Genomic DNA, 27,400 nt, shown 5'->3' with positions numbered 1-27,400 from the left:
TTAAAATTAAAACTACTTTGAGAGCGCCAGCCCTTAATTTACCGCAAATTAAGAGTCGGGGAGAAGAGCTCATAACGGAGGCGGCTCCCAGGCGTGATAAGGGAAACGGCGAGGCTAGTATTCGCGTTTGGAGCAGAGGCTGTTTTTCTCCGTGGTGGAAACGCGAACGCGATGCTAACAATGACAGGACACCCGTCACGGGCAGCCTAGCACAGCTCGTCGTTCAGCACACGCTCGGTCTACACCCAGCGAAGATAAGATTACAAATATTAGCCTGCGGGATGTCGCAAATGCCAAACTTTCCGCTGAACCGAGGCAGTTTGCTACTGGCGAACAAAGAATCCCTTTTTGGCAACCGTGTAGCACACATAAACATGTATTTTCGGGAGTTATCAAGGCGACGTATTTGTGGAATTCCAAGGCTATTTGAAAAAAGATCCCTGGTGATTGCTCTGATCTTCGGAGCGCCAGCGTAATGCATACTCATAGTAATTTGCTTTTAACGGCATTTTAAAGCGGATATTAACGAACAGAAGGGATAAATGACACGAACATAAAAGTGCGCCATTATCAAAAGCGCATCTCGAGCTAGTTCTCATAAATATTTAAAGCAATTAACCGGAGCAAAAAAAATACTCGACATTGGCAGTGGAAATCTGATCTAAGGGGCATATCTAAGGGTTATATTCTCAAATTCTGCTGCTCCACTTTGCAAACTGCAGCTCTGCAAACTGAATAACAATTTATAGCTTCCTGAGGGAACGGTTAAACTGGTATCTGTTGTCAGCTAGCAGCAGCTGCTAGCATCTTTTTATTTTTTTTTACCCTTATTTTGTTTGGTGAGGCACCCATTGAAGTAGTGTGCAGGTACAAGTCACATGACGTGCAAGCGCTCCGTCCCAATGAGTCATCATCAGAACAGAATGTAGCTGACTAAATATTTTTTTAGCTGGCAACTACCATATCGGGTTGGGTACGTGAAGTGAGTTTGAATAAACTGAAAACATGTAACGTTGACGCCAAAATTGAACGAAACTTAAAGGACTGGTGTCACGGATTAAGGTGAAGTCTAAATTGAGTTTCGTATGGAGATTCTCCCAAATATAATTGGGTAATTTAGGACTAGGCTTAATCCGTGTCTGTGAAACGGGCCGAAGTTATGAGCTGGGGTTTCAGAGGGGAGCACACTCACCAGCACTCCTTTGACCCAGCCGAATTTGACCACGCCCTTGGAATCGGCCTGCTCCTTGGCTGCGGCCTCCTCTGCGGGGGTGAGCTCGTCCCCGTTAGCAAAGCCATCCTCAAACGGCTCCTGGAACACAGCAGAGACACGCCCGTTAGGACTCAGAGAGACACACAGACAGACACACAGAGACAGACACACACACACACACACACACAGAGACACACACACACACACACACAGACAGACACACACACAGACAGACACACACACACACAGACAGACACACGGCAAAGCACAATCATTTACAGAGACCGGGAATAGGGGAATGACCTGTAAGGGCTCCAGTTTACATTTTACTTCAGAAATTCTGCACATGCGCACGCACATTCCTACAAACATGCACACATATCCGTCCTTGGAGGTCAAACACAGGAAGCCGGCCTCCAATATCCAGACAATGCCGTGATGCGATGACCTGTCCGCCCCCCACCCCCCCACCCTGTCGCCCTGAAGTGACATTGTCTTACCCCCATCGGCAAATCTGGAGTCAAACAGGCCCACTTCATTGGCAATATTTTAGTCTTACTTGACAAAGAAAACATAATAATGTTGTTATTTCTAGGTCTCAATGTAAAGACTGAAACACTAGTTTGAGGTACAGTTTTGGCACCACATGAGCTGCAGAGAGAAGCCCACAGGGGGTGAAGGCAGTGAGCAGAACCATCAGCAGGTTAGCGTAGCGACAGTGTGCTAATCTGACTCATCCTCCCCCCCCCCACCCTCACATTCAGGCATCACTGTAATGGAGCAGCCCTGTTCTTACACTTTACAGCGGAAATAAAAACGCAGGAGGAAAATAAACCGCTCGCCTTTTTAACCGTAATCGTCGTAATTAGACTGGAGCCATTTAACGCCTCTCCTGTGTGATCTCAGCCCCAGCCGTTGCCCAGTCTAAATGGATTTTGGATTTGTTCATTCATTTATTTATTTATTTATTTATTTAAATAATATTTTCTGGGTTTTCCTGCGTCTTCCAGGACAGGGCGGAGGGCCTGGGCAGGGGGTCACACCGGTTTTCGGGTCCAGAGTGAGTCAGACGTGGCCGGTCTCATAAAGCTCTGCATGAATAAAGCATGCGGCCGGTCTCCCGCCTGGCGGAGGCTTTTCCAGTTTTATTGCCCCTCTGACAGGCATTAAAAGGCCGAGGCAATCGATTGCAGCGCTGGGAACGCTGGGGTAATAGGCGGGTAATGGGGGGGGCTGGCAGGGCGAGATGATGACCGTCAGCCCCCCCCCCGCCCCCGGAGCGCCACGAGGACAGGAAATGACCTCACAGAACAAAGGGCTCTGAAGGGAAGGGACTTCCTCTTTCCAGGGCCATGCGTCTGAGGAGACCCGCTGATATACGTCACCTCCTGCTCACGGCGCCCCCCACCCCCCACCCCCCAACATCCAGGACATTCCAGAGTACATACTCTCACTGACACCACCGCCCCCCAACAGCATCCTTCTGCCAGGAGAGATAGTGAAGAACGGGAAACCCTCAGATCAGAACTCAACCATTAAGATGAAAACCGCAGATAAAGCCAGCCATGAGTAACTCCTACTTCCCCCCCATCCACAGGGGAGAGGGGTGGAGGTGTGTGGGGCAGAGGGGTGGAGGTGTGTGGAGGTGTGTGGGGGCAGAGGGGTGGAGGTGTGTGGAGGTGTGTGGGGGCAGAGGGGTGGAGGTGTGTGGGGGCAGACGGGTGTGGAGGTGTGTGGGGGCAGAGGTGTGTGGGGGCAGAGGGGTGTGGAGGTGTGTGGGGGCAGAGGGGTGGAGGTGTGTGGGGGCAGAGGGGTGGAGGTGTGTGGGGGCAGAGGGGTGGAGGTGTGTGGGGGCAGAGGGGTGGAGGTGTGTGGGGCAGAGGGGTGGAGGTGTGTAGAGGTGTGTGGAGGAGTGTTGCAGGCTGACAGGGGGCAGGGTAGAGGGCACAGCTGCAGTACAGAGGAGCACAATAGGCAGGTCTGTGGTTACAGGCAGTGCTGAATTATACAGCAGCCTGTGGGGGGGGGGGGGGGGCCTCTCCCTCTGCCTGTTAGTGGAGAGATAGCGGTCGGCACAGGAGCGGAGAAACCGGGGCACTTTTAGCCTCCATCGAGGGGGGTGGGGGTGGATTTGCATTAAAATAAGGCCATTTATCACCCGCTTAGTGGAGATAGCACTGCCTATTTTCAACAATGACAAAACAAAGGTCTGTGCAAATCACAAAAAAAACCAAAAAAAAACAATAATAATAATAATGTAGCCCAGAGAGGGAGGATTTTCCAGGAAATGTAGTCTGGCCGGCGTTCGGCGAGGGCGTGGACACGTTACTCATCCCGGGATGAGCCCTGGCCGGTAACCGGGCCGACCGGTTAGACGGCATGTCGGAGTGCCGGGGGCGCGGAGCCTCAAACAGGCCGGGACTCCTCACGCTCCGCAAGAACCCGGAACACCCCGCCAAGGCATTCCCACTTCCCGTGACGTCAGCGTTCCCGGCCGGGACCCGGGAGCCAGGGGCCGCATGACTCACACACAGCGGCCGCGTGAGCAATCGCTATTTCACTAAAATCAAATTCGCGATGCAGCCGCTTCTAAGATGGCTGACGGGAAAAAGAGATTAGTGCGAGACGGTTCCCGGCATTCCGAACGCAAGCGGAAGCTGGCGGGGACCGAGAACGGCAGGCTGAACCGGGGGCAGCGGACTTCTCCCCCGTTCCCCGAACAGCACGCCGGTTCTGTCCCAACGCAGCGCTGGGGTCCGGACACGGAAAGGGCATGGGGCTATATATATATCCCCATTCCCCCATTGATTGGATCGTTATATGGACCTGGCGACGCGATTGGTTCATTACGTTAATCCGGTGACACGCACAGCCCCGGAGTCTCGTACGGCTGTCGGCCCGCCATCACGGGACCGCTGGAAAGTGCCGGAAGGTTTGACGGGTCCTGGGAACCTCGCCGGGCGACGGCACAGCCCATGTTTTGCATGTGACACAGATGCAGACGCAGAGCCACGAATCCATTCCTCATCATCTGACAGCCGGATCAGCCAATGAGAGAGGCCCTCGTTAACACAGAGTAAAACAAGGCAGGATTGAGGGAAATTAAATAAAAAATAGAGTGGGAGAAAAATGGCAGGGAGGGGTAACTGACTCTTAGTCCTGGAGGGCTGTCGATGTTTCCCGAAAGATGAGAGAGAAGGAGTGGAGGGAGAAGGAGAGAGAAAGAGAGGGAGAGAGAGAGAGAAAGACAGGAGAGGGAGAGAGAGAGAGAAAGACAGGAGAGGGAGAGAGAGAGAGAAAGACAGGAGAGGGAGAGAGAGAGAGAAAGACAGGAGAGGGAGAGAGAGAGAGAAAGACAGGAAAGGGAGAGAGAGAGGGAGAGAGAGAGAGAGAGAAAGACAGGAGAGGGAGAGAGACAGGAGAGGGAGAGAGACAGGAGAGGGAGAGAGAGGGAGAAAGACAGGACAGGGAGAGAGACAGGAGAGGGAGAGAGACAGGAGAGGGAGAGGGAGAGAGAGGGGGAGAGAGAGAGAGAGAGAGAGAGAGAGAGAGAGACAGGGCCATGCGGACGGAGGTGGACAGCCAGCGTGCATGGTGGTCATGAGCGCACGGCGTGGGTGTTGCTAGGGAACCAGGCTGATGATGCGTTGGGCTGGCAGTGCGATGTGCGTGGAGACGGGAGCCATCAGTGACCTGAGAGACAGGGCCTCTCCGCACAGGGCCTCTCCGCACAGAGACAGGGCCTCCGCACAGGGCCTCCGCAGAAATATAAACCGCCGTCTGTCTGCTACTGCAGCTCTCTGCGGACGGTCCGACAGCCAGCGAAATGCACTCTTGTGAGCTTTATTTCTGGTCTTACTTCCTTAAGGAGTGCCCCCCCATCCCCACCACGCCCCCGACCCCAGACTCCCAGAGGAAACCCGGTTCTCTCAGGAGAGGGGCCACCGTTCTCGGAGTCCAGTAACAGGAAACACGATCCCAACCTAATTCTGTCCAAAAGAAGGAAGGCAAACTCCTAGCACCTCTTACGACACGTGAGCAACGTGGGATTAGACTGCTGGCGTGTACCCAGAATGCATCATTTTATACCCAGAATGCATCAGCCCCCCTCCCCCAGAGAGATCCCAAATTCCACAGGAATTAAATCAAGTATTCTACACTTAAAAATCACACTTCTTCACTTAAAATAAACTCAAAATATTGCCAGTGAGACGAGACATTTTCTCATTTCAAGATTTGCCAATGGGGTAAGATAATTGTACTTGATAAGCGGGCAGCAACTTAACGAGCTAATGTTTTCTGCTTGAGGAAAAAACATATAATTAAGTCATTACACATTTATGACAGACCTTCTTGGGCAGTGGAAAGGCTAGGCCTCACAGCATAGACTAAAGCTAATGTAGACTACACTGCATGTTAATCCGATTGGTCATTAGTGTGATACTAACAGGCAGTCAAGTCTCTCAACAGCTACAGTCGATAGCCCTTAAATCAGACCGTAACCTTGGTACTTTCACCTGGACAAACGGCCCACTCTTCCAATTACCCACACACTCGTTAATATCGACTGGGTCGGCGGATCTATACACAGTCAAACAGAGACAATTGGTCCAGCCTCGTAGCTCAAATTGTCCGACAGTTTAGCACACGCGTGTTACCCCCAGCACACGGACATGAACACGCCACGGGTGAAAAAAAGAGCGCTTGTGACAAACCCTAACACGGAATGATCCGGAATGAAAACGGTCTCCTTGGCTGTGTGTGCCTGGTGGTATACAGGGTCTGATGGACAACATGTAGTATATAGCCAACGTTTACAGAAGTCCTAAGATCAAATATGATTAGTTAACTGAGCGTCCTCATGCTGACGTAGGCTGACTATTACTACTGGCGACTGAAAGCAGTGGGATTCCAGAACATGGACTTTTAATTTCCATTTAGATTTTTTTTCCCTTAATTCTAAGAGAACCTACTCTTCAAAGAGCCGACTCAAACGCCGGCAGGCACTCGAACGAGGATCACTTCTCCACAGACGTTCCATCCGCCCGCTCCTGCACATGCAGGCCCTGCCGTTTAGGAAACGCTCCTGGCGTTCCTCGACATCGACGAGGCTCCGACGCAGACTCATAACCGGCCAGGGTGGAATGTTCCACAGCGGCAAGATTCCGCTCCCCACATTCTAAACTCCAGGACCGCAGGACAGGGTTTGGGGGGGGGGGGGGGGGGGGGGGGGTTATTGATTGGCTGGTAGCCATTTTACTGCACCTTTTAATTTCGGTGTTGGCCACACTAAATGCTCCGGTCGTACAGCACGGCTTTAACGCTCCGGTCGGGTCTGCTCTAATTGCCCCAGCGCGGACACAAACAGCGGAGAGACGTTACACGCGTCTGTGCCCCGGCCCGGGCAGGAGGAGCAGAGCGGAGCGGTCTGAAGAGAACACGGCAAGAACCTCACGGGTCTCAAAGCTCGGGAGAATCCCGGAATCCCCCCCGGCCCCCCTACACGCACACGCACACGCGGTTCCACCGGCTGAAATATTCCGACACTCTTCAACGGACGAGCCGCAGAAGCGACAAATCCCTTCCCCTCCGGAACATCCTGGGCAGTCCCGGCTTCCAGGCAGGATTAATGACACGCAGGCAGGGAAGTTTTTCCGTTCTTCCGATAAGCACTCTCCACCGGCCTCGGCGAAGACTTCGCCGAAAACAAACAGGACTCGCCGCAGCGAGAGAGAGAGCGAGAGAGAGAGCCCGCAGTCACACCACGAACCGCCTCGAGGGGTCACCACATCGAGAGCTTGAGCCCCCGAAACCCCCCCCCCCCCCACTCAGGACATTCCTCCCGGAGAGAAAAGCGTCAGGCCTCCTGCAGCACGAGAGGTTAAAAATAGTCTTCTTGGACCCGGCCTCTTTCAGGCGCACTCCGAACTCGCCCTGCCAAGTCTGGGACAGGCGTGCGTGTCCGTCCACTCAGAACCAGGAATGTTGGTCAAACGCGTCATCGTCTCCGATTGAAACACTTCCCCACGCTTCACTGAGCTTGAACATTGCAACACGCGAGATCAATGGAGCACGGAGAGAGCAGGACTGATGTTGCACTCTGGAATATTTTGGGGGCGGGAATCTAAGTCTAAGCGGGAATCAGCGATTCCATCCCAAAAGTCTGTAACAGGCGGAATTAAAGCCCGCAGAAATATTGGGTTTCATTCACCTTAGATTACAGCTCAACAGCACTACAGGAATGAAATCTATACAGTATAGTGAGGGGGGTGGGGGGGGAGCAGGGCAGGAGTCACCTACCGCCGAAACCGCTACTTATCAACCGCCAGGGTCACAGCGACCCCCCCCACGGCAAACGTGGAAGAGGACATTTCCCCCACGTCCACAGAAAATGGTGCTTGGGGGGGGGGCATTGACACAAACACGATTATAGAACGCAAAAGGGGAGGGTGTGAACATCTGAACGTCTGTGTCCAGTCAGAAGTCGGTCCAATGTCCAAAGATATCCTGGTGCATCACGTTTGTGGCATTATAATTACAGGGACACTCGTTTACAGACATGCACTCGTTTACGGAGGTCAGACGGGGCGATTCTGAACGGTGAACACTCGAGAGAGAGAGAGCACTGCACTGAATTACCACACATTACATTAAACTGCGCAGAGTAAACACCCCCCCCATCCCCCAAACACATCTGCCAGTACACCGGCTCCACCCCCTAACCTGCAAAGCCTCAGACTCACATCTGCCCCTGTCTGACGACAGACACGGGGAGGTTTTTTTTTTTTTTTTGGGGGTGTCCGTTTTCCAAACCCCCACTCTCTCGTCGGACGCCGGGGGAACAGGACAGCACAACGCACTGCGGGTAGAACACGAGTCCTCTCCGCTCCGAGCCACACACCGTAATGAGCCCCCAGGGGAGTCCAGCGTTCAGACTTCAGCTCACAGCGCAGACACGCTCTTTACCCAGACCTCCAGCCCTCCTTCCACAGCTAGAGTAGGGCTGCCCAACCCTGTTCCTGGAGATCTACCATCCTGTAGGCCTTCACTCCAACCCTAACAAAGCCACACCTCATTCAACAGCCAGAGCAGCTAATTGGTTGAATGAGGTGTGCTTTGTTAGGGTTGGAGTGAAAACCTACAGGATGGTAGATCTCCAGGAGCAGGGTTGGGCAGCCCTGCTCTAGCTGTTGACTGAGGAGTGCTTTGTTAGGGTTGGAGTGAAGGCCTACAGGACGGTCATGGTAAAGCTTCCTCCAGTTTGTCGGCCTATGAACACATCCAGCACCCGGGATTGGAATAACCGTGAGGAAGGAATAAAAGGGATTCCTTTGCCACGGGAATTCCAGTCCTGGGTGAATCTATTTACCTGTTCCTCAGGTCGTTGAAATTGAGAACTGGAATCTGTAAAACGAAACCATACAAAACATTTTTATAAATCTATAATATTTGGATGTGGGTGAATTTCATGTCCAAATATTTAAGCCCGTTGTCACCCAATCCGGCCGGTTTAAGATCTCGCCCAGCTGGTTCGGTCATTCGACACCTCGATGTTCTGATGAAGACGTATGAAAATGGGAATTAATACGGAAACAAAAACGGACACCAGGGAAATAAACCTGGAGGGATACGCCCAGAGGTGGGAGGAGAACGCAACTGGGTCAGATACAGAACCGTTTTTGGGTCCAAATCCTTTTCTGCGCTCAAATGCTCTTTCCTGGCACACATCGGTTCCACCAGACAAGCTCAGTACCTGAACCACTCGCTCCGGCTAACCTTGAGAGAGAAACCATCCCCCCTACCCTACCCACCCTCCCCAAACCTTAAAGCAGCCTTCGTCTCAAGAGATGCCAACCGGCTGAACAAGTCTGCATGCTGACAATTTAAGAATTTTTAAAAAGGTCAAAAACAGATAGTGACAAAGTAACGATGTTGTTTTTTGAAAAAACAGTTTTTTGTCCCTTTCTTTCACACACAAGACCACGTGCGTGCAAAGCTGCCCAAACACAGGATTTAACCCTTTAAGGTGTGAGGTCACAGATATTTTTTTTTTTTTAGTCCAAGTGCGTGTTCTAGGAAACACTGTTCTGAAATTGGGGGAAAAAGACATTCCAAAAAAAAAAAAACCTTCGCAGAATTCCGACTGCAGAATTCCAGCCTCCGTTCCGCAAACAAGCAGCGACAAAAACCGCGCCGTGGGAAAGAGGGCCACTTCCTGGGTGTGGGGGATACACAAACATGCCCCCCCGCAGACCGGGTGCGCTTTTCCGGGAGAAAGGTCACGTCCGCATGTCGGACGACCCCGGCTCAGTGATGCAGGCAGTATGCGTCACAGTTGCACTGAGGAATGTGCAGTTTGAGACGCGGCCCAGTCGAAGCCACCTGCTCTAGGGGCCCCGCTGTGGGGGCCCCGCTCGGGGGGCGGGAGCGCGGGGCGGGGGCTACGGGCCCAGCAGGTCACCACACAGCCGGCCCAACCTCGATCGCCCCCCGCCCGAGACTCCCGCTAAGCGCCAGACCCCCCCCCCCTTTCAGCACGGAGAGAGTGCGTGAAACAGAGCGCCCACTCAAAAGAGCTCCACCGGACACACTGGCACAATCCAGCACAGAGCCAATCAAACAGGAGGTCGGAGAAACAAACAAACAAACAGACAAAAGTGTTTACTGGCGCCGGCGTGGGCGCTGCAGGTTAGCGTCATTGTTACCTCTCCGCCGTCATGTGATGTTTGTGAGAACGCCCGTGACCGTGGCGACCGGGGGGGCACAGAGACACGGCGAGCGGGAGGAACACACACACACACTCACACACACACGCAAGGCGATGGTTCTAGCCTGTCATAAGGTCAGCAAACGCCCGCGGCAACGGACAATCGCTCCGTGGTTTACGACCCCAACCGACCAACCCACCGCCCAGCCGGCCTGTAACCAGCCGCGATTCAGCTGTGGCTACAGACCGCAAAAACACTGACCTACCCGGCCGGTTACAGACCGTAAAAACGTGAGCCATTCAGCCGGTACCAGCCCGTAAACACACCACAGTCAGGCTCCAGGCCTACAGCCGTCGCTATGGAACTGCCCAGATACAGGCACTCCTTTTCAAATCTCAGTACACAATAGCCCACTTTAAAGGGTTTTACTGATAAAAGGAAAAGCCCTTATTAGACGCATTCAATCATTATCAGGCTTGATTTCCTGAAGGCGATTACTTCTACAACGGCACTTCCCGCACAGTGAAGTGGCCGTGGTCTGGGGTTACACACTTGTGTGTTTGTTAATTGGGGTGCCGAGAAAAAAAAAAATAGATAACATTTTAAAAAGACATTTTTACACCCATATTCTCATCTTCAACATATGCCGTTTGAGAGTCAACAAGCCCAGCACGGACAGAGACATGGACCGAGACCGCACAAAGGCGACATTATCCTCCCTTTAGAGGACGGTCAGAATGGATCTGATGAGTTTACGCACTCAGTCGCTCCGCTCCGCAGACTGGCTGCATTAGGATCCAATCTCCCGAAAAACAAGCGCCCCCCTCCCAGCGGCGACGCGGTGACTCCACGTCCCCGATACGGGCTTCCTCGCTTAGCAACAAAGCCCCCCTTTGTTGGCGGGAGCCCCTGTCCCACACAGCCGCGATCAAAACCGTAATTCAAAACGATTCAAAGGGCCGAAAGCCGCCGGTAACGCCAGCCCGCCCATTTCTGCCGCATCAGCACCCCCCCCCCCTCATCGCCCCCCGGCGGGAAAGACCCATCACTCCGACACCTTCCCGCGGAGCCGCCGCGGCCCCTGTTCAATCTAGCCACAGCGCGCTTCAGCTCAGACTCCAGTAAATGTCATCTTTACGTAAGCAAAACCCATAGCGGTTTTAGAGTGAAATTTGAAGGCTTTGTCTCTGAAAAGCAGCAGTTAGAAACCTAGAAAAGCTGGACGGACGTAACATAAAAACATAAAACTCATAACATAAAAACTCAGTAAGGAAAATCTACACTCGCACTTTAAATTCTATCAAAACACTTCCTGTTAATCTACAGGCAATGTTTCTGAACTCATGTTAAGCTCAAACTGGTCACAGATGCTGGCCTAAATGAGGAATTTACCCCCCAGAGAGCAGTGTTTGTGTAAAAGGGGAAAACTCCAGTGAACTGCTGGACTACTGTGAGGGAAAATACTGAAACGGGCCCAGTTTATTTCTCCGGCCTGAAACAGCGACCGTCACATCGCCGAGGGATACGGGGTCAACATGGAGGACAGCGTGATCGAGGCACACGCACACACAGACACACACACACACACACTCAGGGTTAATATAAACACAGTTACACACAGCCATGTGCGCACACACACACACACTCAGGGTTAATATAAACACAGTTATACACACACACACACACACACACACACACACACACACACAGCCATGAGCACGCACACACACACACACACACACAGAGTTAATGTACACACTCACACACACACTCAGGGTTAATATAAACACAGTTACACACAGCCATGTACGTACACACACACACACACACACACACACACACAGAGTTAATGTACACACTCACAGGGTTAATGTAAACACAGTTACACACAGCCATGTGCACACACACACACACACACGGTTAATGTAAACAGTTACACACAGCCATGCGCACACACACACACACACAGGGTTAATGTACACACACACTCTCAGGGTTAATGTACACAGTCTGTAGACTGTCTGTAGCTCTCTCTCAGCCTCGCGTTGAACACGGCCCGGGGGCCACCTCACTTCCTGTTCCTGCCACTGCGTGACATGCAGAGCACACAGACCTACAGACACGTACATACGCACAGACCTACAGACACGCACAGACGTACAGACACGCAGAGCCAACACCGACCTTCAGACACGCAGGGACACGGACACGCACACGCACACGCACACGCACACGCACACGCACACGCACACGCACACGCACACCTTCAGGGACGTAAACACACGAGCATGTGAGGCCTCAACACGCTGCGCTGAGGTGGAGAACTTCCGCACACACGCACGCACGCACGCAGACCACAACGCAACACTAGCAGGAACTCCAGCACCCCACACAGCTGAGTGAACAAGCGTCTAACCCCACCACACAGCTGACTCAACGAGAGAGTCCTTACTAAAATAAATCATAGAAGCAGTTTTTTTTAATGGGATTCTTCCTCTGGTTGTGTGACCTCACCACACAGCTGAGTGAACAAGAGTCCAACTCCACTACAGCTGACTCAAGCAGAGAGTTTATTATTCATTTTAATACACACCATATAATGCACTTTTTTTTTTTGTTTTTTTGTTTCCGTTTTTAAATGGGAGTCTTCCTCTGGTCCAGTGACCTCAGCACACGCCAGTTACGGGCAGTTACCGGGCCTTTAGAGGCAGGGGGGGGGGGTCGTATTGAGCGTGTGCAGTTTACAGATCCACTCTAAATCTTGTGCAGGGCCTACTGTTCACTCCGCCGGCGTGTGAGAGCGTTCCCCCCTCCCTCTCACACGTCACACGGACACTCCGCAGTGCGGGCGCTTCCTGTGGCTTCCGGTTTGGCCTCGGCCCAGACTGCACACACACCAGTAAGCACACACACCAGGAAGCACACCCACCGTCCTCGCTCCCTACATCTGGCGGATGATGATGACATGTTGCGGTCCTCTGACACAGACCGCGCTCTCCAGCGGAGCGCCGTTTTGCGGCGGAAACGCACACCGACGTCACGGAGCGAAACCAGACTCTCTGCGCGGCATTAGGGACAATTGTCGGGTCGGTTTGACCGAATGCAAGAACATCCCCTTCGACTGAAGGAGTCCGCAGGGCGTCAGACGCAGGAGGCGGTTTGTGGGGAACAGAGACGAGACGCTCCACACTTCCACCGAAGCCTCGACGCCGTGTTTACACTTTAAATGTCAAGGGTATGGGCTTAAAGGAAGCAGTCGGCTAAAACAACCCAGCTTATCACGAAGATTAACAGAAAGCACAGGCCCACTCAGACGCTCTGAAGTTTAACCACAGCCAGAGGAAGAGGTCACTGGGACTAAAGAAACTCACAGACTTCAGGAACTTAAAACCACCTGCGGCCAAAAGGCTTGACCGAGGGAACTAGCCGTTTTTTGGGAGTGAATTACAATCTCCACAGTTCAGTTTCTATGGTTCTTTGTGTGGCAAAACGGATGTGTGCCAGAGCATCATGGGTAAAACTGATCACTGGAAGAACGCTCAAGAGAAGGTGACGGTTGGGTTTGCCAGCTCCACTCTTTGGAGGGAAGGCACAGCAGGCTCACTGAAAACAGAACCCCAGAGAGCAGCCGCGGTCTTTAGTATTGACCCTGAAGGTTAGCCTAGCTACCGCGGCTAATTTTACTCTCACCACCGTGTGAACGGGCGTCCGGGCGGAGATCAGTTACTGCGCGTTCAGGGGCTGGAATTAGGCCCCGGTAAGTGGATCTGCGGAATGCAGAGTATGGGTGGAATAGACTGGGAAATCATCTCTGACAGATTGGGGCTTTTGTGTGTGTGTGTGTGTGTGTGTGTGTGTGTGTGTGTGTGTGAGAGAGAGAGACAGAGTGTGAAAAGGAAATTGTGTCTTCGTCACCCCAGCAGGTAGTAGATTAACTGAGCAGCACGACTGCGACTACATAACCCCCGCCCCCCCGCCCCCCCCCTCATGTCTGCAGTGAGCCGTGATGTCACAGTCACCAGAAGTCCTCGTCGCCGCGGCGATGTGAGTGAGTGACACCTCCCCTCAGGCCCCTCCCCCAAGCTGGAATCCGCAGCAGAAAAACGTGCGACAGGGAAACGTGTCGACAGCCCTGGGATGCCCTGGGACCAACCCCCCCCGCCCCACGACGAGGCACGACCGTCTCCATGGAGTTTCCACACCGGAGGATTCCCAGAACGCTGCACAAAGGCCACTAAAGCGCTCATACTCGTAAAACGCTGGTGTAAAAACGCCCGTTTAAAACGGTCGTGAAAAAACACAATGTGCAAAACGCTCGTTTGTGTACAGCGCTTGTGTAAAAACACCCGTCTGTGTGAGACACAAAGACCGAGCTCCAAACCAACACCATGGCGTAACCACGGCGCCAGACGCGCTCCGACAGACACAGGGCTCTCTCGCTCCACGCACACTTCCTGTAGGACTCTCCACCACTTCCTGTACGAGTCACAGCGCCTATCGATTTCCGCCATCTTGAGCACAAGAGGGCCACAACACACCACAACATGCTGTAGAGCCTCCAGCGTCCAAACAGCGCAGATAAACACACACACCGCTGGAGCCATCAGGAGCCATGAGGCCACAGCACTGCAGCACCGGGCCACGTCCAACTAAACACCGGAACAAGTGGATCATTATCCCCGGGTTCACTGACCATGGGTCATTGGGACTAAAAGCAGCTGTAAATGGCACATGGACCTACGAACCTGTAGGCCTCAAATGAGCGCCCTCACCCAGTCCCCCCTGCACCCTCACCCAGTCCCCCGCACCCTCACCCAATCCCCCGCACCCTCACCCAATCCCCCGCACCCTCCTCAGGACAGGCATCGCTATGGAGACGGAGGGCACACACTCCACCCAGAGTACAGCGAGGGGGTTGACTATCCGCCCCGCCACCCAACCCCTGACTCCACCAGTCAGGGAGGACAGAGAGAGGACAGGAAGTGGGGCTTCCCCCCGCCCCCCATCAACACTTAGCGGCCGACACTCTGTCGCAGCATCAATAATTCAGCGGAACCGGCCAAGGTCCCACGGCACCGCCCCGAATAAAAACGCCCCGTCAGGTCCCCCGCCCCGCCGGGTCAATACTGCGGAGCGTACACGGCAGAGGAATACCTCACAGCTAACGGGGTTCAGGGGAGACGCACGGCAGAGGAATACCTCACAGCTAACCGGGGTTCAGGGGAGACGCACGGCAGAGGAATACCTCACAGCTAACGGGGTTCAGGGGAGACGCACAGCAGAGGAATACCTCACAGCTAACGGGGTTCAGGGGAGACGCACGGCAGAGGAATACCTCACAGCTAACGGGGTTCAGGGGAGACGCACAGCAGAGGAATACCTCACAGCTAACGGGGTTCAGGGGAGACGCACGGCAGAGGAATACCTCACAGCTAACGGGGTTCAGGGGAGACGCACAGCAGAGGAATACCTCACAGCTAACGGGGTTCAGGGGAGACGCACGGCAGAGGAATACCTCACAGCTAACGGGGTTCAGGGGAGACGCACAGCAGAGGAATACCTCACAGCTAACGGGGTTCAGGGGAGACGCACGGCAGAGGAATACCTCACAGCTAACGGGGTTCAGGGGAGACACACGGCATCCACTAAACCAGAGGAGCCAGGGACTTTCACCAGCTACACCCATTATTGAACAGCGTCCCCCGGATCGGTTTACTAAAGGGCTCAACCAGCCAACACTAAGAGCACACCCAAGCAAGCCAGAAGCAAACAGTGACCATCAGGTGGCTGAAGATCTCACACACTGTTTGCAGTCTAATTAAGGAGGAGGGGGGTGCTATGTAAACAGCAGCCAGCTTCTTTGCATTTTCAGGGTTTAAAACAAACACACTAAATAAAACCCCTAGTTCCCTTTACACTCCCTAAGCACACACACAATTCTCCATTTTCTTTATTAACACCATGTCCTCAACCTACTGCTTCAGTTCAGCAAACATTACTGACAAAAACAGAACCACAATACCAAAAAAAAACATCAACCATTTTCCTTCCTCGGGCGAACTTGACCCCGCTCCGTGCATACATGTTTATTTTTATTTCACACCTGTTTTTGAAACTCTGAGTTTCCCGCACCCCGTGCAGACTGGTCTAAATGTTGCAGCCCAATCCCGCTAAGGCCGCCACAGCCCCCGACACGACCAGCCTCCCAGCGGCGGAACCCGATCCGGGGGAAAGAATGGAGCCACTATTCTCCATTCTATTCTATCAGGGAACATCTTATAAAGCCGCGGGTTTCATAACACAGGAGGGAGAAGTAGAGTCACCTTGCACTTATGAATGAGAGGTCCCTGCCAACCATACACAACTGACCTTGTACAGGTCACACTCAGAGACAGACGCAGAGACAGACGCAGAGACAGACGCAGAGACAGACGCAGAGACAGACGCAGAGACAGACGCAGAGAGAGACGCAGAGAGAGACGCAGAGAGCTCACAAGGCAGCTTAAGTTGAGTGATAAATCAGAAAGAGCGCTTCGATGGCCTTTAAGCAGGCTCTAACGATCCTCCTCATTGTCACTTTAACACTTTGAGGATCGCCAGCTATGCGTTCCAGCGCACCTGCAGTAGCGTATTATTAGCCTGAGGGCGATCAAAGTATGAGAACCACGCAGCCGAACGCAACTAGGGCGGGGCCGAAAACCGCACAGGCAATTAAACGCCGCAATAACGGTCAGCGGAGTAACGCCTAATTACTGCTCTAAATACACCTGACGAGGTCGTCAACAACCAAACCTGATGCCCCGAGAAACGCTTCCAGGAGAGAGAGAGAGAAAAAAAATAACACCAATAGGAGAGTGGTGATGTTGAGATAGCCAATCAGCAACAAGGTGACACCGCTTCCGTGTGACCACGTGATGCATTTCTGCCACCAATCGCGTCGAAGCTTGCACGGCCTCGCTGCTGATTGGCCGTCTCATCAGCACCCAATAGACATGGATGCTGAGGTCCTTTCCCCCGGAAGCGTTTCACACGGTGAAAGTTGAAGGAACAACAGGTCAGGTGTAATCAGAGGAATAAAAAGGACAAAGAAAAGGTCGCAAACACAACAGGCTGGGGACGCTCATTACCGGATTTGATAATTGTTGTTGCGGTTTGCCGGGCGCTGACGGAGGGGCTCCCGGGCGTCACGCAGACCGGGACGGGCGCGGACCACGTTACGGGATTAACGGCGCACGTCAGCGCCTGAATGGCACCCTTTGTGAGAGCGCTGACGTCCTGCAGGTCACCCATTGGCTTAAGCCGTGACCTTGAGCGAGAGTCCGCCCGGCGACCCGGCGGGTTATTATTACCGCTCATTAAAAACGGCTCGGCGGTGCGGCGCTGAAGAGACCTGTCATCGGCCGGGCAACGGGGGCGGGGCCCGACCCGAGAGGAAACCGCGCGCCATCTTTAAGACACTCAAATACAAACGTGTGACTGAGCCGGGATGACAGGCCCGGGGCCTCCTCTGGTCGGCGGGGAACTTGGAAGGGCGCAGAGTGCCGAGCCGGGCCCCGCGATTACAGCCGGGAATACCGGAAAGAGCCCGAATCCCGAAAGTGCTGAATCAGCCATTTTACCAGACTGCGCACGTTAAGGAAACACTGCCATCAAGCACAGAAATAAATAAATAAATAAAAACACACACAAAAGTCTCACCGCTAAAGCTGCTTAACGTATGCCTCCGGAGAAAGGCAACAGCTATATTTACACCCACACCAAACCCCGCTCGTGACAATTCATTTCTCAGGTGTCGGGTTACGCACAGCTGAGCGCGGAGAGAGAGCGGTCTGAGACAGGGGGGCGAACGCGGGCCGCGCAGGGCTGAGAGCACGCAGGTTCACTCAGCTCGGGCCGCCGGGGTCACGGGCGCTTCCCGCCACGCCGTGAGACCAGACCAGACCAGAGACCAGAGACTCAGGCTAATTGGGAGAGAGCGAGAGAAGGTCGATGTCCCCTTTAAAAGAGAACAGCAAAAGTCCTGTCCCCCACCCCTTAAATGCAAAGTCAGGGAGACTCGCATAAAAATAGGAATTAAATAATTATTTCAGCATAAAACACAAGGCAGACAGAAAAATACTGTTTATGAGCCCAGGAGGTGTGGTGTATAACCTTGAGAGTCCTCTCTCCCTCTCCCTCTCCCTCTCTCTCTCACACCTCGTCACCGCTCACGTCCCAGGCACAGCCGGCTGCCGGGACGTCAACACGGCGCGGCCCTTCTGTTGGTTTTTCCGCCGGGAGGCAGGCCGACAGGTGAGCCCCGGACCTGCAGCCTAGCGAGACTCGTTTGCATATATTCAACCACCGTTCGCACCTTCCCTTTCGCCGCATTTAAAGTCGGCCTTCCCGCAAAAGGTCAAGAGAGGACCCAATTACCGCCTCGGTGACTTTAGGCTACGATTTACGATTAGGTATCACTTTTGGGGGGGGGGGGGGGGGGGGTACAATTGATCACTTCTAAAATAATGCATTATGAAACTATTCAACAAATTTGCTCGAAACCAAAATCTACAATTTTACCAACCAGCCTGGGGAAAACCCCAAAAGTAACAACCCTGACATAAGCAGTAGGGCCCGGGACAAAAATTTAAATATTCTAGAAACTAGAAACTGCAGACTTGTGTCTACTTTTCATTTCGACGTGTCAGACGAAAGGAAGGAAGGAGGAGGGTTTGACAGTCCGGATCGAAACATCCAACTTGTCATTTTCATTAAATGAGGTCAAAAATAAATGTTACAAAATCGGCAGTCTGCTTCTACCTGCGTTAAACAAAAATGTTACCCAACTACACACAGTTTCCATAACCAAAAGATCGGAGGCTTTGTACGCAACCAGACTTGATAAGCGTTTCGCAGGAGCCCGGAGGCAATTATATCCGCATTAGCTCGTTTTTGGACATTAATACATTCTCAAACAAAAGGTAAATACAGTTGCACAAGTAGGCTAAATGTGATTTAAGCGCCTAAATTAATCGGCTGGGGAAAAAAAAAGCAAGGAGGTCGTTTCTGTTTCTTTGGCATTCATAAAGTTGAATGCGGAATGCCCTGGCAAAGCCGGTAAGTAAGTTAGTGGGAGTTACTCTCCTCCCACGGAAAACAAACGACAGACTGACATTACAAAGGACGGGCACACGTAGAAAGAAGTTCGGCTAACGTTACATAGGCTAGTGCTGTGGAGCCTATGACAGCGCTTTGTTATGTCAAACCGGGGAACACAGCTAACGCTACAGGAACACGCGTTCCTCGACTGCGATACTCGACAGTATCACCGGAAAGAGAGAATACCTCATTTATGACAGAAGATGAAAAATCTTAAGACAAAACACTCCCAACTCCCATAGTTATTAGAGAGAGATATTTCTAAGTACAAAAATGCGCGCTTCTCGATAACACCTAACAAGTTACACGATCATTGTTAGTTAAAGCTTGTTAGCTTGTGACATTTCTCCTAAAAACCTGTCCGGTCAGTATTTTTACACAGTAGGGCGTTTTACGCACACCGCAGTCAACAGTGATGGATATTCGGACACTGACATATCCCAGCCCAGCAATGCTTTAAAACAATGCATGTAGTCTGTTGCTAATGTTGAAAACGGACGGGGAATGCAGAGCTTGCGAGATATATGCCACTAGCAACGACACCCAGCTAACGCTAGAAGTTATAACTACACCAATCCGATCAGGCTGCTATCGCACGGCCGTTTGCGGTCTCGCAGCGCGACGTGCTCGCAGTCCGGCTGCGCCTCGCTGTGCCATGCGTGTGTGTGTGTGTGTGTGTGTGTGCGTGTGTGTGTGTGTGTGTCACCATGCACTTGCCTTGTCCAGCTCGTCGTGTAGCTCCGAGAGGGTGGGTCTGATCAGCTTCTCGCCGAGAGGCGCCGCAGTCTGCCGGTAGAAGTCGATGTTGGGGACCGCGTCGATGGTGTTGTGGCCAAAAGTCCTCAGATAATAGGTGTTGGTGTGGGTGTCGTAGTGGTAGTGCTGCTGGCCGCCGGTCGACGAGTGCAGGCTGCCCTCGCTCATCACGGTGTCCCCGTTTTGGAAACCATCGGCGGGCACGGCATCCGGGGGGCTCCCGGCCCCGCTGGGGTCCACGAAGTTCACCACCCGAAATCTGCCCTTAGCCTCCTCACCAGCCGCCGGCTGCTCCGGTCCCTCGGGTGCCTTAACCGGGTCGGGAGTAGCCTTTTCGTCTGCCGCATTCGGGGAAGCATCCGTGTCGGCCGGTTTGGCGGCAGCGGCTGCCTCGGCCACCAAATCTACCTGAAATCTGCTCTGGCTGGGCGTCGGACCCAGCGGTTTCAAACCGGCATCCACCAACAGCCCTTCCTGCTCCGGCGGGGGGTTATCTCCCGGGGCGGGAGAACTGGACGTCGGCACTGACATGGCTAGCTAGCTAGCGAGCGCGCTGCGTTAACGGATGAATAATTAAGAACAGGTTTTTAAAAAAGAATATCTAGCGTAGCTAGAAACCCACTTGTCGAGCAGCTCTGGTGCCTAACCCAGATCTGTAACGTACAGCGAATCTAAAGCCGCTATCAAAGGGATCCAACATAAAAGTATCGGTAACCAGCACTCCTTACTTCGCCGGCAGAGCGCTCGGATGCTGGTGCAAGCACAGCCTCTCTCAAACTACCACAACCTCAGACATGCGGATAGAAATGGAGAATGGTAGCTAGCTAGCAAGCTAGCGTGCTGGCAGGCTGGCAGGCTGCTTCTTCTTTGAGATGGATTGGACAAAAAGGCATTAACTTTCACCTCTAAATATCACTAGCACAGATAAACGGTTGGAGACGACCCGAGGATGTCCTGGTCTCTAGTCCACTCCTATCGACACAGCGTCCGCAATCTCGCCTTTTTTTCTCCAACGCTTTTTTTTCCCCTTTTTTTTCTGTTTGGATGCTGACAACCAACCTTGCCGCAACTCCTCCTAAACTCGCAATGACTTCAGACTGCTGCTATATACACGCCGCAGCGAGGCATCGCTTCAGGGGTGTGTTCCAGCGGCACGCAAAGCTCGCGAGATTTCAGTGTTTTTTTTTTTTTCGGAGGCAGAGGCGTTTTTTTGACGTATGCGCCCCGGGATGTACAGGGAGGCGGGGCGTGTCAATCAAAGCATGGGTACAGCTTTTGTCTGGTGAATACGATAAGCGTTTGTATCTAATAGCGTATAATAGTGCATACATACACACACAGTGCTTATAGGGACTACTGACATAGTGCTAAAAGGCAATGCTGACATGATGCTTTGTTAACGTTATATCACATTTCATAAGTACATAGCCTACATATTTACAGGGTATGTACATTAAGTGCCATGTGTTAGGACTAGAAACCATTCCCAACTTGAAAATATGTTTTTATATGTATGTTTTATCCTCAAATATCTTAAAAAGTGGTCTGATATTGCAAAAAAATAAAAAATAATAATAAATAAAAAAACACATAAAACATGGCAAACTATTTTTCTTTGCTTGAGCATTGATTAAAAATGTCATAAGCACTAGAAATCAGTAGTTACATTTAGGCATACACCAAACACAGAGCTTAACGTGTATCGTTGTTTATGCCAATACAAGCATTGAGCAGACACTACTACTGTTATCCGATAAACAGAAAAGTTGTTTATAAGACAACACTGTGAAGAACGCATGCATGAGAGCATGGTATTATCAAGTAGAGTAGAAAGATAAGACCAAAGATAATGTGTGAATGTTCAATTTTTAAGTCAGTCCCACTTTTTCAGCGGTAGCTTTTCAAGCGAATTGCGTAATTTAAAGTTTATAAAGAGAAAGTTCCGTGTAAAGCTCCTTCTGATTACCCACAATCCCGGGCCGCCCTTGTGTAATGTGACATTTGAAAGCAGCTCTGAGCACTGTGAGCAGTGTAAACATTCGCACCCTTTCGAACTGGACCTCTTCAGAAACAGGGCCCGTAGTACGCTGGGCCGAAACAGCGTCATCGAGGTGGACCTCTTCATGAGCAGGGCCCGTAGTACGCTGAGCCAAAACAGCGTCATCGAGCTGGACCTCTTCAGAAACAGGGCCCGTAGTACGCTGAGCCCGAACAACGTCATCGAGCTGGACCTCTTCAGAAACAGGGCCCGTAGTACGCTGAGCCCGAACAGCGTCGTGGTAAAGTGGGGCTGAGGAGGGATGTGTGATGTATGTTAACGAGCATATTACACAGCTCCTGACACAGTCCCTGGTCTGCCTCCACTCAGTATGAAACACACCCTTTTCCACACCGTGACACATTTCTGTCATCGATTTTTTAGGATTGAGGGTGGGGGGGCAATGGTAGGTCATCGCAATTCAATTTGTGAATATTGTCATGCACACACACACACACACCCTGGCACACACACATATAGATATGCATGCATGCACACAGACATGAGCACAACACGTGTACCACGCAATCGCATATCCCCCACATACATGCATACATATATACGCACACGCACACACAGGCACGCACACACACACACAGGCACACACATGTGCACAAACACACACAAACACACACACACACCCACAGGGCATATGAATCGAATGATGGTTAAAGCGTATGCCTGGTCAATATGAGCAGTTATCCCCAGGACAGATAGGCTGGTCCCTATCACAGTTCAGCATCACGCACACTGAGTAAAACATCCCTCCAGCCCCCGTGTTCTTATGGGAGCGTAACACCCAGCCCCTGTGTTCTTATGGGAGCGTAACACCCAGCCCCTGTGTTCTTATGGGAGCGTAACATCCAGCCCCTGTGTTCTTATGGGAGCGTAACACCCAGCCCCTGTGTTCTTATGGGAGCGTAACATCCAGCCCCTGTGTTCTTATGGGAGCGTAACACCCAGCCCCTGTGTTCTTATGGGAGCGTAACATCCAGCCCCTGTGTTCTTATGGGAGCGTAACATGTTTGATGCCGTAGGATTACCCTTTGTCCAAGTCAAAGAGTTTTAACAGCTGCACTTTGTTAAGTTCACCAGTAGCATGTATCGGACTGACTACACACACACACACACACACACACACACACAATCTCACAGACATTCACACACACACACACAATGCACACACAATCTCACGCACACACATGCATACACACACACGCACACACACACACACACATTCAAACACACACACAATGCACGCACAATCTCACGCACACACATGCATACACACACACGCACACACACACATTCCAGACTGACTACATTCAGCATATTCATAGAAGGCGTAGCCCCTCCTTAGAGAGGGTATGGTGTCTGTGTTGGCCAAAAAGGCTACGGTTTACTGACTGAATCTTTATGGTGATCACATTTTTATTCGTTTTTTTACAGTATGTACATATACAGTAATTTAAACATGTAAACATGTGCCCCCATATGCCAAACAGCACTTGGAACATCCCTCTAGGGTCTTTCAGTGCACCTGTCCCTGGATAAGAGTGTCTGTCCAATGCCTATAATATACACTCACCGAGCACTTTATTAGGAACATTTTTACTTTATTACACTTACTTATTTATGCGATTATCTAATCTAAGCAGTGCAATGCATACAATCATGTAGATACAGGCCAGGAGCTTCAGTTAATGTTCACATCAGACCATCAGAACAGGGAAAAAATGAGATCTAAGTGACTTTGACCGTGGAATAATTGTTGGTGGCAGATAGGGTGGTTAGAGTATCTCAGAAACTGCTGATCGCCTGGGATTTTCACGCACACTAGTCTAGAGTTAGCAAAGAATGGTGCAAAAAAACAAACAAAAAAATCCAGTGAGCAGCAGTTCTGCAGCCTTAATGAGAGACGTCAGAGGAGAAGGGCCAGACTGGTCAAAGCTGACAAGAAGGTGACAGTAACGCAAATAACCACACATTACAGCAGTGCTATGCAGAAGTGCATCTCTGAACACACAACGCACCATAACTCTAAGTGGATAGGCTACAGCTAGAGCAGTAGAAGTATAAAAAATAAGTCCCGAATGATAAATACCTAATGAAGTGCTTGGTGAGTGTAATGTAACAATACACAACAGGGGAGTGTAGAGAAACCACTGAGTGTTTGAGTGAATAATTGCAGTTTAGATCATGCTGGGGGGGGGGTCTTCCTGCAGGTGCTCAGTGGCCCAGCCCTCAGTGTTTTTCCATTCTCCAGGCTATGTTTCTGCGAGTATCAGAAAACCCCCCAGATGTTTCATATATGTGGTGCAGTGTGGGCATAAACACCTGTGTATAGAAAGCGCTGAAATATGTGGACTTACTGTAATGAGAGGATATTTCTGCTCAGTTTGCTGAGCCCTGTAGCCATGCATTTTCAGCCCTGAAGAGTAGGCTTTTTGGAATATATTTCATTTGGTTTACCTTTTTTATATTAGGTCTCTATTTATATATACAGGCCCCTCTAGTTTCACTTTTAAATCTCCGATTGAAAGTCTATCTTTTCTCCCTGGCCTTCAGACCCAGGTGAGATCCTCATCGTAAGGGTGTATTTATTGTCTTTGAATAATGTAGGTGTGTCATGTAATTATGTTTGGTATCTAGTAATAAATAAATAATAAACATTTTGAACATTTGCAAACATTTTTGAGCCTGTTTTTATTTATTGTGGTTGTACAGCACTTTTGGTCAGTGTCAGGTAATCTTAAATGTGTTTTACAAATGAAGTTGAATTGATTTTCTTTTCAAAGTTCCAAGTCCGTGTTCTAGAGCTCTGCTGCTTTCAATTACCATTTCAATTGAAATTTCCATTTAGCAGTTGTGATTGTTACATCAGCATTAGAATGCTCAGTTAAGAACACACTCCTCACATAAGTGTGACCTCACACCTTAAACAGTTACACCCCATTAGTCTCCACTATTGCTGCTCCTTAAAGACATAGTGTTTCAGGTTTAGTCTATACTTTTTTTTATTTTTTTGTGTTTTAGCATGTGATTAATTATTTTAGAGATTTATAGAAATTTTCAACAACCTACCAGCTTCACAATGGCTGGTAATGGGGCATTCAGGGGTTCATGGTCTAAAGCAAGAATATATAATTCAAGTAACCCGAATACAGTAACCTCACTCACTCACTGTCCCTTTAAAACTTCCCATTTGATGGACGTTTTTTTTTTTACTTACTTACTTTTTAATGTAAAGGAATGTATGTATGTATGTGTGACTGTAGACCTGACCAAACAGCACCTGGTTGCCATATTGGGTTTAGTAATGATTGGAATACCAGTGTAAGCAGGGTACCAATGGGTTGGGCCTACAGTGAGTGAGACATATACATGTAATATCTCTCAGGGAATCTTTTATTGATCTTCTCGGTAAATTGAGAACACACAGGGCTTTGGCTTTCTCCCTTTCCTCCACATGCAAGGGTGCATTTGAGATGTATTTCAGATTTATTCACAGTGACGTGGCTCTTCGCTCTGGCCTGTCCCAGGGGAAAGGAGGGAAGAGAGCCAATACAACCAGTACAGGCAGACCCTTACCTGGAGGTGAGACACCTGGGCAAAGATCCGCCACATTCTGTTTTCTGCCTCAACTAACCAAACCCGCCACCGTTTTACACCATTCACACACAATCTGCAGCTGTGTTGGAGCTTCACCAGTCTCAGCCTTCCCTGTTGCAGTATAACATAAATCTAGTTGTTGTTTGTTTTTCTGTTGTTGACATTTTTTGGCCAGGAATGAATTGTCCTTTGAGCTGAAGCACGTCATGCTCACAGTATTAAATTCTGATTTTAGATCCAGAGTTCACAGCCTCCTGCATGCAGAGGGTGCTTGTTCTTTAGATGTCGGGTAGCCCTGTGTTTGCACTGTAGCTTGTGTTGTGCTGTAGACATTGTTTTTATGTGACTTTGTGTACGATTGTGCACCTGCTATGGTACTCTTAAGTACCTACTATGTACTTTTATGTACCTCCTACATAGTCTTATGTACCTACTATGTACTTTTATGTACCTCCTACATAGTCTTATGTACCTACTATGCACTTTTATGTACCTCCTACATAGTCTTATGTACCTACTATGTACCTCCTACATAGTCTTATGTACCTACTATGTACTTTTATGTACCCACTGTGTACTTTAATGTACTCCCTATGGATTCAGTATCCCCCATCAACTCTTTGTTGCCCTGGTCTCAGCTGGATCTGCTCAGAGCTTAAATAAACAAAAAATTGGATATCCAAGTGTGGAGTCCGAGGGCGCAGGAGGGGGTAATAGAACCAGGCAGTTGCCCCCTCTCGCGTTTGGCTCCCCGCATGAGGCCCACCTGTGTGGGAGGATCTGCCCCTCGTTCCCCGGGCCCCGTGGTTAATCCCGCTAATGGCGCTGTTCTTCACCAGGAGTTCATTAGCACAGCACCGGCTCTTTCATGTGGACCACACGCTTCACTGCAGAGATTTAATCTCAGACCCATTAAATAAGCCCCGTTAGTAATCCAATCAGGCCCGGGGACCGGGAAGGAGCAGGCCCTGGGCGGGGTGGGCTCCCCCTACCTGCCTGCTCTCCACAGACGTGTTTATGCGCTCTTACAGTCCTGCTCTGTGAGCTTATGGCTACGTTTTGCTGTAAACCTGTGAATGTGGAATCCACAGACGGCCAGGGAAATGTTTCCCCCAGCAGAAATAATAAAATTGAGACGTAATTTAATTCCTGTGAAAGGGCAGGAATTTCCCCTTTCGTCCGAATGAAGTTAATTGGTTTACCTTTGTCGGAAAAAGAGCTTCGTTCTGTATGTGTGGGAGTGGGAGTGGAATTACTTGAGATGTGTTTGGCCATGGTCTGGCACTCCCAAGACACTGAGAATCTCAGCTGTGTGCATGTGTGTATGTGTGTGTGTGTGTGCGCGTGCATCTGTATGTGCGTGTGTGTGTGCGTGTGTGTATGTGTATGTGTATGTGTGTGTGTGCATGTGTGTATGTGCGTGTGTGTGTGCACGCGCATCTGCGTGTGTGCGTGTGTGTATGTGTATGTGTATGTGTGTGTGTGTGCGTGTGTGTATGTGTGTGTGTGTGTGCACATGTCCCAGGATTTTATATAATTAGACAATATCCAAAGAAAAGAGAATAGAGAGAGAGAGGGAGAGAGAGAGAGAGAGAGAGAGAGATAGGGAGAGGGAGATGGAGAGAGAGATAGGGAGAGGGAGATGGAGAGAGAGATAGGGAGAGAGAGAGAGAGGGAGAGAGAGAGATAGGGAGAGAGAGAGAGAGAGAGAGAGAGAGGGTGAGAGAGGGGGGGATATCTCCACCCAAGTAGCACATGATGTGAATACAGGATTTCAGAGCAAAATGACCATACGGTGATCCCCACAGCAATAGTACGCTTGCGTTGGCACAATTTCCTGTCTGTCAATCTACCGTTATTAGTTGAATTATACTGGCCAAGTTTTTTCCGAAGGTCACCTGTTAATTTAGACGGATTTTCTGACATTGTGAAATT

At 50.8% G+C, this 27,400-nt stretch overlaps 1 protein-coding gene across 1 annotated transcript in view; it reads right to left on the bottom strand.

The window, feature by feature from the left end:
* slc12a2 (solute carrier family 12 member 2) overlaps nucleotides 1-20,890 on the bottom strand; it is a 53,301-nt gene extending 32,411 nt beyond the window's left edge. The window contains 2 exon segments of the mRNA XM_061262763.1: nucleotides 1,193-1,312; nucleotides 19,777-20,890. Of these exon segments, the coding sequence (XP_061118747.1) occupies nucleotides 1,193-1,312; nucleotides 19,777-20,346 (690 nt within the window). The 5' untranslated portion in view covers nucleotides 20,347-20,890.
* Between the last annotated feature and the right edge of the window lie 6,510 nt (nucleotides 20,891-27,400).

The sequence above is a fragment of the Conger conger genome, chromosome 12 (genome assembly GCF_963514075.1).
Source record: "Conger conger chromosome 12, fConCon1.1, whole genome shotgun sequence".
NCBI classification, from domain to species: Eukaryota; Metazoa; Chordata; class Actinopteri; order Anguilliformes; family Congridae; genus Conger; species Conger conger.
Note: the sequence above shows the minus strand (reverse complement) of the source record. Positions and strands in the feature narration are given on the sequence as shown.